Source organism: Nothobranchius furzeri, chromosome 13, assembly GCF_043380555.1.
Source record: "Nothobranchius furzeri strain GRZ-AD chromosome 13, NfurGRZ-RIMD1, whole genome shotgun sequence".
NCBI lineage: Eukaryota > Metazoa > Chordata > Actinopteri > Cyprinodontiformes > Nothobranchiidae > Nothobranchius > Nothobranchius furzeri.
The window spans coordinates 66,164,037-66,177,095 of record NC_091753.1 but is presented as its reverse complement, the minus strand read 5'-3'; the positions used below and the strand labels follow the sequence as shown (position 1 = coordinate 66,177,095).

Sequence of the window (13,059 nt, the reverse complement as noted above, 5' to 3'; positions counted from 1 at the left end):
TCCCACACAACGGGTGTTTGGATCTAACTTCCGCGGTTATTGCTCGGACTGTATCGCAAGATATCGAAAATCCCGCGCATGCTTGTTTGCCCACCTCAGGTCTCCGCACCGGAGCGGAGCCGTTGTAGAGCAGGTAGCAGTAAAAATTGAGTTCGGAAGCGAGCGGCAGCGGAGGGCGGGGTCGGACCGGAGCGGAGGTAGTGGAATTTGGGGGGAGTTGTCTCGCCTTAATTTTCTTCCTCCAGAAACTTCTGGGAGGGAAGCTTTTTACAGTAACACCGACATCTGGCATAAACATCCGGCAAGTCGTGACACAGCTGATACAGTGATTAATCCACAAGTCTTTGGGACTGTTTTAAAGACATCCTAACTGCTAAAGTAAGCGAATGTGTTGTTTGATTGTGTGTTTGGACGTTTATTCCATCTTGACACGCAGTGTCTCATTCTCCCTCTCCTCACGCTAGCAAAGCTAGTAGCTAATCAGCCTTAACACGGCAGAATAGCACTCCGTTTTCCGAAATATAGCTTAAACACACTTATCTTAAGCTTTCGGGAACGTTCAGATTTAGTCTGATCGAGTGGTTTTGTACAAATTCGTCACTACCGCTCCTATGCGCGCATCTTCTAGTTTAAAACGAACAAAGAAGTTCAGTTTTAGACAAGATAGCAAAACTATAGCTTTCGTGTCGGAACACCGCGAAAATACAGCTTCATCCAGCTTAAGTTGACCTGCCAGTGTACGGCACGCATCGCCACTGAAAAGGGAATCACCTTATCGAAGGGGAAATACCTAAAAGTTCACAGATTGTTCAACTCGTGGCCACCAACAAAGCTAAAAAATATAGTGATTTTGTCATGTGAGATAGGATTTACTTCGGTAGAACCGAGTGATCAAACAGGTTGCCGTTGACTGTAGCGTCTCCGCTTAATCCTTTTGGGTAAATATTCGGTATTAAGACCACTGTGTTTTAGCCAAAATCAAGAGTTTAGCTTCAATAGCTTAGCTCGTCCATGAATCTGGTAGAAGGAGTGAAGCATCAGGCCTCCCTCCATTAACCACAGTTCCTTAGCCCAGGGATTCCCAAAGTGTGGTGCGCGCAGCTGCCGCTAGGGGGTGCGCGAGGTGAAAAGTGTAATGGCTGCGGAGCTCAGAGAAGTCTGTCATATGTCACCATTAGCGTAGAAACTCATTTGTGGGTGGGCCAAAGAAAAAGTAAGTGGGCACAATAAATGTAATTGAAAACAAGTATATTTTTGCGCGCGCGCGTGTCCTCCACATGTGCCCTAGCTTCATAATAACAATGCGCCGAGCTTCAGCACTCTGGCCTGCGCACGCCGATATGTTCCGTATTTGATCATTTTTAACGGTGTTGGAGAAATCTGAAGGTGGTGAGTCATTCTGGCAGATTGTAATTAACACCCTGTCTCATGCAGGTGTTCTGACGTAAACCTCACACACAGAACATTGTGGATGTAACAAAATAACAAGAAATGATTCCCATTCAGGCTATTGACAGCGCGCTGAAGATCTGAAGTTCAGAGTGCGTCTGTCAGAGGTCAGACGTGTTCCAGCGGAACCACGGCTCACGGGTGCACAAGTGAGCACATCTGGGCTGGGCAGAAGAAATTTTACAACATTGGTTTAAATAGCGCGAGATGCGGTGACTTGAGCGGCTGTGCCGTGCGCGCACACACACATTCAATAAGCGCGCACGCTGCTTTAACTCCGGCGCGCCGTCAGACTGAAGGCAGAAATGAGCGCTGCCTCCACCGTGATAAAAACTTTTAAGAGGTTATTTTTCATTCAAGGTCAAATTAAGATATTAGCTTCTGGGATGAGTCGGGTCCGCTCCAGCCAGTGACTCCGAACCTGACCACAACTCCTGTTAGTGCAGCATTTGTTGTTCCGGTCAGCGTGACAGCGGATCGCAGATTCAGCCACACCATAAAACAGCAATAAGTCGGTCTGAGGTAAAAGTGAACATCATGGCTATATCTTGTCCCCTAGTGACATTTGATTACGCACAAGTAGGTGATCAGTTCAGGTTTACGCAGAGCAGAAGGAAGGAGAGCGCTCTGGCCGCACAGGTTAAACGTTCCTACTTTAAGAAAACCGTTAAATTGCATTGTTTATGTGCTACCTGGGCACTCTAAATATTTATTCAAAATGAAATCAAAGGAAATTGTAATGGTATCGAATGCTTATTAATTACTATTTAAAAAATGAAAGTGATCGGGAATTGTTTTAACCCTCTCTGTTTAGCTTGACATCTGATATATATATATATATATATATATATATATATATATATATATATATATATACATATATATATATATATATATATATATATATATATATATATATATATATATATATATATATATATATATAGCCATGCCCCGATGTGGGGGCTGGGGGGGGGGTAAGGGGGGTCGACATGGTCGGGACATAGAAGGGGGTGCGCGGCTAAATAAGTTTGGGAACCACTGCCTTAGCCGATCGATGCTGCCATCTTGTGGCGGTTTTAACACCTGGCTTAATAAAGTTCATTTCTTTTCTGTTCTTTGTTGTTTCACTATTAAGCTTATTTCTCAAAATAAGGTCCCTAGTGTATTATCAATGTTGTTAAAAATAAAATTTTCTCCTGTAACACAGCTCAGTTATTAACAACTGAATTCAGCTTCCATTAATTTTATAATAAATAGGGCCGGGACTTTAACGCGTTAATTACGATTAATTAATTAGAAAAAAATAACGCGTTAAAAAAGAATTAACGCATTTAATCGCAGCTTGCATTTCAAGCAAGGCGGAACCTTTGTCATTGCACGTTTTCCTCGTAGACCGAATATCACTGACGCACACAACAATGCACAGTGGCTAATGGCTACTAAAACGAAATAAAAACAGAAAGAAGTTGCCTTGCTTGGACTGATGCAGGATTTAGGAAACACATCCGCCTCTTTTCTTAACTTGGAAAATAAAAACTTCCAGACAACAACGGAGTCCGTGTCGCGGACATTTTTCAGAGATCGTCTCTGCTGCGGCTGCCCTCCCGGTGGCACCGGAAACTTTACAAAAGTAGCGGTAAGCTATATTTTTAACATTTACGTAACATCTGTGCAGCGCTGAAAGCACCAGACAATAATTCTGTGCCCTAACAGTAGTTTATGAAAGTAGGCAGATAAACGAGAGGCACCTGGCTGCCGCTGGGAGAACGCTCCGTGTCCTCACTACTCTAAACAATCATAAACAACTTGTCTTAAAGTTGAAAACAGAAGTTTAAGTTAAAACAGAAATACTCTGAAACTTTTCTGATGATTTTCTAAACAATTCTGTCGGGGAATTATGTTTCTGAGACGAGTCGCTGTCTAAACATCACATGCATTACTATCAGGGGCAGCGAGGAACGAGGAAGTTGTGATCAGGCTGGAGATCACACCAGATTCGCTGCTGCAGGCGTGAATCTGCGGGTCTGCAGCATCCCCTTATTAATCAGGACTTCCCACGTAAGGAAGGTCCGCTCACCTGTTCGTCAGATCATTATTTCCTCGCCATGATCTTTTATCTTCCCATCAACCTCCAGTCATCCAACTGGAACCAGTTAGTGTTCCTGATCATTCTCAGAATATGCCATGCCTGCTCTGGTGTTAAAAGTTAGTACATTTAAGTACTAGATCATATCTGTGCCTGTTCTACTGTCATTTTGAAGGATTATTATTTATGTGTTTTTACTACATTATGAGCAGAAATGCTAATAAAATCTCCCAATTATACAAACAAGTGAAACTGGAAAAATTAGAATCTGGTGCAAAGTCAAATTTATTTCAGTCATTCAACTAGACAGAGAGACTATTTAAAGGCTCAGGAACCATTTGCAGGTGTTTTCTATTTGTAATTATAAATTTTAGTTGATTTGGGTTTTGTTTCATATCACACAGTGACATGTGAACAACTAAAATGCATTTTTTTTATTAAAAGCTTTAGTTTACAGTAATAACCATGTCTAATGTTTGATTCTCTGTCTCATAATTTTAATTAAAAGTTTTACTTTGAGAGCGCATTTTCCTGAACGATTAAAATGCGATTAATCGAGATTAATTAATTACAAAGCCTGTAATTAATTAGATTAATTTTTTTAATCAAGTCCCAGCCCTAATAATAAACTAAAGGGCTGTACATTGATTTTAAAATGAGCTCAGAGGAAATTAAGCAATTGACCACCCTCATCCTAGAGATGAGAAACCAGTCCCAAATTCAGCTCGCTGAGGTGAGAAACCAGTTTCAAATGCAGACGGCTGAGATGAGGGGCATGTCTACTCAGCTCTCCAAACTGCGTCAGGACGTAACAGACATCCAGGGTAAAACAAGCACTCTGCAGAGAAAACGACTGATGACTCCATGCTCTGCGGATCTCCCGCCAGATAAACAAGAATCGACATTTTCTGATGTTTTACTTGGCTCTGATCTAAAGCAAACACTCTCATCTCTGACTAACAAGCCTGACATAATTTCACAACACGGTGATGGTATACCAGGTGTAAAACTCTCTGAAATTCATCTGCTTCCAGCAGCAGCTCAGTGCATCTGTGATCGCCGCGGCGCTTGTCTGCTGCGTGGCTGCCGGCTTGTGGAGCTCTCAGGAGACCTCTGTGTTCTACCCAGTTTTACCCAGCGGTCAGCCTGACGTATCTGTGACTGACTCCTTCTTTCCACCGGAGCCGTCCGCAGCATGTTACTGCAGCAGCACGTCATAGCTGCTGATAGGAACCGCTGTGGTTAACAGAACCTTTTCCACCGGAGCCGTCAGCAGCGCGAGTCGGCCGCGTCTCAGGAGCAGCATGTTGCGGCCCTTGCTTGACGCATTCACTTTCTGCGCGGTGATGCGGCTCGCGGATGGAACGAACTTCACAACTCGCAGCGTTTATGGTTTGTGCGGCTCGTCTCTGCGGTGAGCCAATATTCTCCCAAACTGTAGGGGGCAGCATGGAGCTCTACGGCATGCATCCAACACTACACCATAGTAGAAGTAGAAATTACTGTTTACAACATGGCATTTCAGCTTATTTAACAGCGTCCTCGTCTTTTCCGACAGTGCGAGCTATTTCTCTCCAAGAATTATTAACAACATGTTGATCACGGTGATCTCTGAGAGCTGAATCATACAAATGTCTGTATTTACGAACCTCTGCCATACTAGTTCTTGCCGGTCCGCCATGTTTTTCCGCGTCCGTCCGTCCGCATGGTTAGAAATTTTCCGAGGTGCGCGTTGTGGAAATCTTGGGCCGTGCGGAGACGCGGTGGAGGGGCGTGGTTGTTAAAATGACGCAACTTTTCCGCGCGGAGCCGTGCGAACCTCGCGGACGCGTCAAGCATAAACCAACCGCGCTGGTTCTATTTTCTACGTGCGACACCTCTGAAACGGGTCAAGTTCGACATTTTTGGGGAAGGAAAGACAGGAAGTCGGACGCGGAAACGGAGCGACGCTCCCGAGATTTTCAGAATAAAGCGTACTACCTTCGGTTGCTTTACTTTAAAAAAAAGTGACTAACTGTGCGGCCCCATGAGAAGTTATCACCTAGCTAGCGGTCTCCTTTGTTTTTCAGGTCCGTATTGGCGATTATAAAACGGACAGAACATAAAACACAAACCTTTTGGAGCCATGTTGTAGTTTTCTCCTGCTTGTTGTTGTGTTTACTGACGAAGTCACTCATGTGACTTCGTGCTCGGTCGGTGACAGCTGCTCCCCTGCTGCTTCGCGTCTCGTGGGAAGGGCCAAGCAGCAGCTTACGCGAGCAAGACGTGCTGCTGCAGTAACGTGCTGCTGACGGCTCCGGTGGAAAGAAGGGGTCAGAAGCTCCGGTGTTGTGCACAGTTAACTCCGGTTGTAGCTACGTAGCTACCTCCGTTAGCTTAGCTCTCACCTCCGCGTTAGCTTGTAGCTACTTCAGTTCGACAAGTGTCGTCATTTGATCCCAGCCTTACAGCCCCAACTCAGCTCCACCTCTTTTCCCTTTTGTGGAATTGTCTGGGCTTGACGTAAACTGTGACATGGTCAAAATGGCGGTGGTGGCCACCTCCCATTTTGACTTAAAAACTTATTATTGGAGCCTATGGACACACATTGTCCAGTATATATGTCGATGGATGAAACAAGGGAATAAAAACAAAAAACTTTTTTGGCGGTATAAGAACAAAATGATTCCTCATGGACCAACTTGGATTTTCTTTCTGGGTCCTTGGTGTAACAGTGGAATAATTTTGCTTCAAAAGTTGTACTTGTGGCAGAAACTCATCCTGTTGGCAGAGGGAGACGCGCCTGCATTTAAACACAGTTTGACGCTTCACTGATGAGCGACACAGCAGCTGTATCGGTAACGTGACTACTTCCTAGATGATACGCACACAGACACGAGTGTCGCTCTAATGAGCCAGATACATGCAGCGATGCGTCAGTGTTGCTGGACCCGTCACTAGCATGTGCTAACTGCTACTGACACGCAGAACAATACATTTTACTGACTGATGATTGTTGAGTTGACAGAATAGCTGATGCAGCTTCACTGTTGTGTATCAGTTAATGTGTTAAGCCGGATTCATGATGTCCAATGTTTGAGAAAGTGTCCTGTGTGAAGTGAGGAGGGCCAAGCTTGGAGCAAGCTTTTTGCTCCATCTTCAGGTGTGTTTGGTTACTATGTGGCCAAGGCTGGTGGGGGTGGCGACCTCAGGCATAAGGTGAAGACCAGCAGGTTTGTGGAGGAAGGACTCCCCCTTGTTTTACGGCTTGCTCTCACACATTTCTCAACTTTCTAATTTACATAAAAAGTAGGTCACACACAGCTTTGACCTTTTGGCATGCTACATTTGACCACCCAAGCTGTCTTTATTTAGCAAGAAGACAAAAAAAATCCTGATTTACATTCTAGGTCTCCTTTAAGATGTTTAAAAAATGAATGTACAGGGATAGGTTTTGCTTTCGGTTCTACAAATGAACACTAGGGGGTGCTAAAATTCTTTTTACTATATATATGCTCCCAATTGGTAAAATCATTAGACAGCATGGGATAAACTTCCACTGTTATGCTGACGATACTCAGCTATATTTATCCATTAACCCTGATGAACCTAATCGGTTGGGTAGATTGCAGGCTTGTCTTGAGGACATAAAAAATTGGATGACTCTAAACTTTTTGCTTTTAAATCAAGACAAGACGGAAGTTGTCATCTTTGGACCAGAAATCCAGAAAAGGAAATTGCTTAGCCAATCGCCTGACCTTAATGGCATTACATTAATCTCCGAGAACAAAGTAAGGAACCTTGGTGTTATCTTTGACCAGGACATGTCATTCAAATCCCAGGTTAAACAGGTTTGTAGGATTTTCTTTTTCCACCTTGGGAATATTGCTAAGATTAGAAGCATCCTTTCCAGGAGTGATGCTGAAAAACTAGTTCATGCATTTATTACATCAAGACTGGATTACTGTAATTCATTACTCTCAGGAAGTCCACAGAATGTAGTTAAAAGTCTTCAGCTTGTCCAAAATGCTGCAGCTAGAGTTCTGATGAGAATTAAAAAGAGAGATCATATCTCTCCTGTCTTAGCTTCCCTACATTAGCTACCTGTTAAATTCAGAATAGATTTTAAGATCCTTCTTCTCACATATAAAGCTCTTAATAATCAAGGTCCATCATACATCAGTGATCTGATTGTTCCATATGTTCCTGACCGAGCAGTTCACTCTCAGACTGCAGGTCTACTGGTGGTTCCCAGAATATCTAAAATTAGGATGGGAGGCAGATCTTTTAGCTATCAGGCTCCTCTCCTGTGGAACCAGCTGCCAGCCTTAGTCCGTGAGGCAGACACTTTGTCTACTTTTAAGACTAGGCTTAAAACATTTTTATTTGATAGGGCCTATGGTTAAAATCTGATGTTAGCCCAGATCTGGACAAGTGGGGGAGTAGAGGGAGGTGGAGTATACAGTCGGTAAAGACGGCTCTCCCTTGCCCTGACTCCAACATGCCTCCATCTAAATAGGCTAGGTTATCCAGAGTTAACTCTGTAGTTATGCTGCTATAGGCTTAGACTGCTGGAGGATACACTGACCACTTTTCACACTCTACTGCTCTCTTCTACAGTCTGCTATTTTCTGCAATTTCAGCTGTTAACTTTATTTTCTCTCTAAGTGTTTTTCTCCCCAGAAGAAGCTACAACAATGTTCTGCTGAGCTGTGGTGTCCTCATGGAGGAGGCCATCAGCTAGCACACTGCTGCTAACCACTAAAACATTCTCCCTCTCCTGATAATAACTTTTTTCTTTCCTTGACGTTGGATGTGCTACTACTAGTTTACCCGTTTAATTATAGATCCACTAGGATAAATACAATAAAGTTTATCTCTCACCAAATAGAATATTTACTAAGAAATCACAATAAAACCATAGACACATTACTTATCTTTGTGTGTGTGTGTGTGTGTGTGTGTGTGTGTGTGTGTGAGTGCGTGCGTGCGTGCGTGTGTGTGTGTGTGTGTCTGCTCTGTCTTCTCCATCCCCAGTGAGTCGTGGAGGATGGCTGCTTATACTGAGCCAGGATTCTCTGGAGGTTTCTTCCTGTTAAAAGGGAGTTTTCCTCTCCACTGTCGCTGCATGCTTGCTTGGTATGAGGATTGCTGTATAGTCACTGACACGAGTCAGTGATTTGATGCAATTTGCTGAGTTCCTTATATAGGAAACATTATTTCTGATTGGCTTAATGAACTGACCTGAATTGGAATGTTTATTATGTGAAGTGCCTTGAGACGACTCTTGTCGTGATTTGGCGCTATATAAATAAACTTGAATTGAATAGAATTAAAAGCAAGCCAAAACCGCCTAGTTCCCCTTTTAAGAAATTAATGTTTGAAGAAGAAAACGCGCCTTTCAAGATGAAAAACACAAAGTGTAAAGCAAACAGAGCTGACTCTGATGAGTCTTCTTCATACATGTGTTGTTGGGAGTATTTCTCAGAACAGAAACACTCATCTAATTACTGACATAGACAGACTTTTGCACCAGATTCTCATTTTTTCAGCTTCACCTGCAACAGAGAAGCAGATTAAAGCATTGACTGAGGTAACATGTCCATTGAGGAATATGTTTGATCACCACCTCTAGGTGTCACTAGCAAGCTGCAGGTCCTCTACCGGAGGATCTGGTTCAGATGAAGGAGTGGAAGGCTGTTTTTAAAATCAAACCAAGACGTGCTTTAGGAAGTAAATGTATTATGGAAGATGAAAACCCTGTTACACAGCCTTTGTGTCGTTACGCTACATCACAGTGGGAAGCTGTGATCTGGCTGGTGAAGGAAGTCAAGGTGGACCTGATGTTATTTCTCAATCGCTGATTTATTATTGTGTTTGATCACTGTAGAAATGAGTATTTTACTGGATCCTGGTGGTTGGGGCAATGTTTGGCAGTTGTTTCAGGTGGCAGACATTACCTGGATCATATGTGCCCCAAAAAGCACTGAACAGTGTGTGTGTGTGTGTGTGTGTGTGTGTGTGTGTGTGTAATGAATCCTCATTTGTGACGTTCTGAAGTTAAACAGGAAGAACATAAAAAGGAGGAGTATAGCTGGATAACAAACAGAGGCTGGAGGGGAGGAGCTACAGGACAAATATATAATCTGTATATGTCTCATCATTCGTGAACACCTTTTCCATCCTTCAGAGGCCTCACCGTCATTTACCTGCATCACCATGAAAGGTGAGAATTTTATAGAAGTGTGGCAGAATTTTGGTTTAACTTCAACAAGTTCTAATTGTTTGTTTATTACTGATAGGTGAGTTTAACCTCGTTTCCTAAGTTACAAATTAACAGCTAAAACCAAAATGTATCCAATGACGGGCAAATTGTAGCAACCATAGTTAATATGAAAGTTTTATGAAGTCGGATCAAGTTTAATAACTTTACTTTTGCATTTTTATTCTCCAGCAATCATGCTACTGTGTGTGCTGCATGCAGCGTTTGGTCAGCTCCCAAACTATGGTTGGAATGGACAAAACCAGCTGCCATCGAGTTCACCTGCAGGTGTAGTTACAGGTGAGACTGGCATTTCCCCAATAAATAACATTCACTCACTCTCATCTTCACACTGGTGTGTGTGTGTGTGTGTGTGTGTGTGTGTGTGTGTGTGTGTGTGTGTGTGTGTGTGTGTGTGTGTACAGATTGTAATTCTGACCAAGCATCGTGCAGCTGCTGTCTGATGCAGAGGAAAATGCAGAGGATGGAGCAGCTTTTTAACTCTACGGTCAGTGAAATAAGCAAACAACTGGCCAGCTCCAAGACAAACATCAACAGTGTGAAAAGTAAGTTCTTCATCTGCACATAAAAACTTTCACAGACTTACACTTTACCATCTCTTCTTCACTGGCTCTCCAGCTAGCCGCAGTGTCTTCTCAGTGGCCCTGAACAACGCGTCAGCTTTGACTTGCGTTGGCCCCAATGCCAACGATGCACCCATCATCTACAAATACACCTTTTACAACACGGGAGGCTACAGCACTCAGACCGGCATCTTCACTGCTCCTCTCTCTGGTGTCTACAGCCTTGCTGTCTCCATCTACAGCGTTACCTCTGCTGATAAAAGCCAGGCCTCTTGCGCCAGCCTCCTGGTTAACGGCAACGTGGTGTCGTCCCTCAGTGACAGAAACGGTCTGGATGTTGAAGACAGCAGCACCAGTGTTCTCGCCATCACGCTTAAAGCTGGGGACCAGGTGTCCGTCAGCCTTCTTAGTGGTTGTAACATCTGTGACAGTTTCAACCATTTCAACACCTTCACTGGCTTCCTGCTCTATGCTGTTTGATTCCTCTTCCTTCATCTCCTCTGAATGCAGCTGGACTAGACAAGATCTTTCCACAGGGACAGTTTTAGATCTGTTGTTTTGACTGATCCCAGAACAATTACCTCCTGCTTCACTCTGACCCGCTATCCATTGCTTTCCTCCTTTTTACTGAGCTCAATAAATTCCTTTTATTAAGCCAACATGAAGGTTTTAAATTGCAAAGCGATGTCGTAGAAAGATGCTTTTCAAATGGAAGTAAATCTTAGCTGTAATTGTTTATCCTAAATCTACCAAAGTGATCAGATTTGGTTTATCTGTAAAAGATTTTAATCCTGATAAGAAAATAAACATTTTAACCAGACAGCTGGGTTTATGACTTTTACTTTCTTTTAATTTCCATTAAATAAATAAATGATCCAAACATGATATGAGAGCTATCCTAAGTTTACTATGCTCCGTTCTAAAACAGAACAGAACTTTCAGCTCCAGAAGGTCCTGGTAGTCTTGAGATTTTATTGGTTCCAAAACAGACATTTCCTTCAGAAGCTTTGAGATGTGTCAACATGCACTCTGCAGCACAACCGGTGTGTTTGTTACTGACCACAACCAAAGTTTGGAAGAGGCCTCTGGGATGCGAGGCAAAATGTCTCCAACAAAACCATAAAAGTCTTGCTGTTTTCACCTAAAACTCGCAGGATGACTAAGGCCCAATCCCAATACTTGCACTGTGCACTCGGAGAAAGTGTGCAGTAACCCCGGTTTCATACTGGAAGCATCAGCGGTGCGAAACAGCAGCAGAAAGGTTTAATCGCAAACTTCAAAGCAGTCCTTTTCACACGGGGAGAGTCTAGGCAGCTGCACGACTTCCTCGCTGTGCTCTTTGTTGGACTCGTGAGATCTCACGATCCCTCAAGACTTCCGATCATGGTTTGTTTATGCAATCTGCCATGAAACCAAAAAGAAGGAAATCACATTTGATATCACTGTCATATATGATGTATTTCCTCTCCACTGCCAGAATTAAAGCCATGAAAAAAACACAGCTGCACTTCTGGAACGATGCTGTGAGTAAATAAGCTGTTGAATCACACGTAAGCTTCATATATACAGTATGAAATAGCATTGCTGCATTACTTTGTTTCAAAAATTACCAGAGATTTTACACTGAAACAAAGCAGCCCTATGTTAGCTATGGAAATTGACGTGTCCCAGAAGCAACTTGTGGCAAAAATAGAACCCAATCCAATCTTTAGCAGTGCGGCGTGCTGCTTCTGGGACGGGCTTGGAAATTGCCGCATTGCTGCTGGTTTGAAACAGTCAATAGACTAATTCTAGTTGAAGCGGTGACAATCTGCTGCCATTCTGCGCCGCTGATGCTTTCAGTGTGAAACTGGGGTAAGGCTTTGAGTGTGTGCTACACAAGTGTGCAAATAATTGCCGAATTGAGACAGGAAACATTGTGTCATTGATTGTAACGCATGCCGGGATGCTGGTCGCTGTGATACTTTTTTCAAAAGCTTGTATTAACAACTTTCAAACAGGCAACCAAACAGTTGTAGCATTGGAAAAGTCCAACAAGGTTATTGTCCACAGCAATATCAGAGATCAACAGTCAAGTGTCCAGCAGCTTCTTCTGCTACAAATATTGTGTTCTTCCATTACAAAACAGTCTCCTGTTTACCTTCCCTAGCCTTGCCACCAGGAAGAGTAAGCCATAACATTCCTCTCCCCCTCCCTTATATGCTGGAAGCTACAAGATCTCATGAAGAAGTTGACATGTTTACTCTTAATAAAATGATTATTATTTTGTTGCATAAAATGATTTCCTACAATCTACAGGTTGTTTACAATCATATTCTGTTTTACCTACAATGCAGGTTCAACTAAAGTGATTTAATAACTAATTAATTGATCAACATAAATGTTTAATTATTTCATGACTTGTTTCAGATCTTACACTAAATGAGTCTACTTGATGATTTAAAAATAATTTATTGTTAGTTACATTCACAATTTTTATATTAAAAAACTTAAAGCTGCATTCCTTAATTTGGAAAACAAATGAGTTAAAAACTTTTTTCGCATGCCTCTTCACAATGTGCCAACATAGCATAGCTATATATTGTGGAGATTTAAAAAAATGAAAAAATGAATGAAGTCATTCTCTCAAATTAGTCTAAAAACTTCAACCAATCGTTGTTTTTCGTCCGAAAGCAACGATTGGACAACTCGTTTGT

At 42.7% G+C, this 13,059-nt stretch overlaps 1 protein-coding gene across 4 annotated transcripts in view; it reads left to right on the top strand.

The window, feature by feature from the left end:
* Window positions 1–256: 256 nt before the first annotated feature.
* cbln20 (cerebellin 20) overlaps window positions 257–13,059 on the top strand; it is a 32,389-nt gene continuing 19,586 nt past the window's right edge. The window contains exons 1-5 of one of the 4 annotated variants that reach the window (XM_054735105.2): window positions 257–378; window positions 9,578–9,743; window positions 9,972–10,079; window positions 10,205–10,345; window positions 10,419–11,183. In XM_054735105.2, coding sequence (XP_054591080.1) covers window positions 9,737–9,743; window positions 9,972–10,079; window positions 10,205–10,345; window positions 10,419–10,843 — 681 coding nt within the window. In that variant the 5' untranslated portion in view covers window positions 257–378; window positions 9,578–9,736 and the 3' untranslated portion in view covers window positions 10,844–11,183. Of the gene's footprint in view, window positions 379–2,713; window positions 3,089–9,577; window positions 9,744–9,971; window positions 10,080–10,204; window positions 10,346–10,418; window positions 11,184–13,059 lie in introns of those variants that run through there. The other 3 variants (XM_054735106.2, XM_054735104.2, XM_070543794.1) reach the window with 3 other exon arrangements.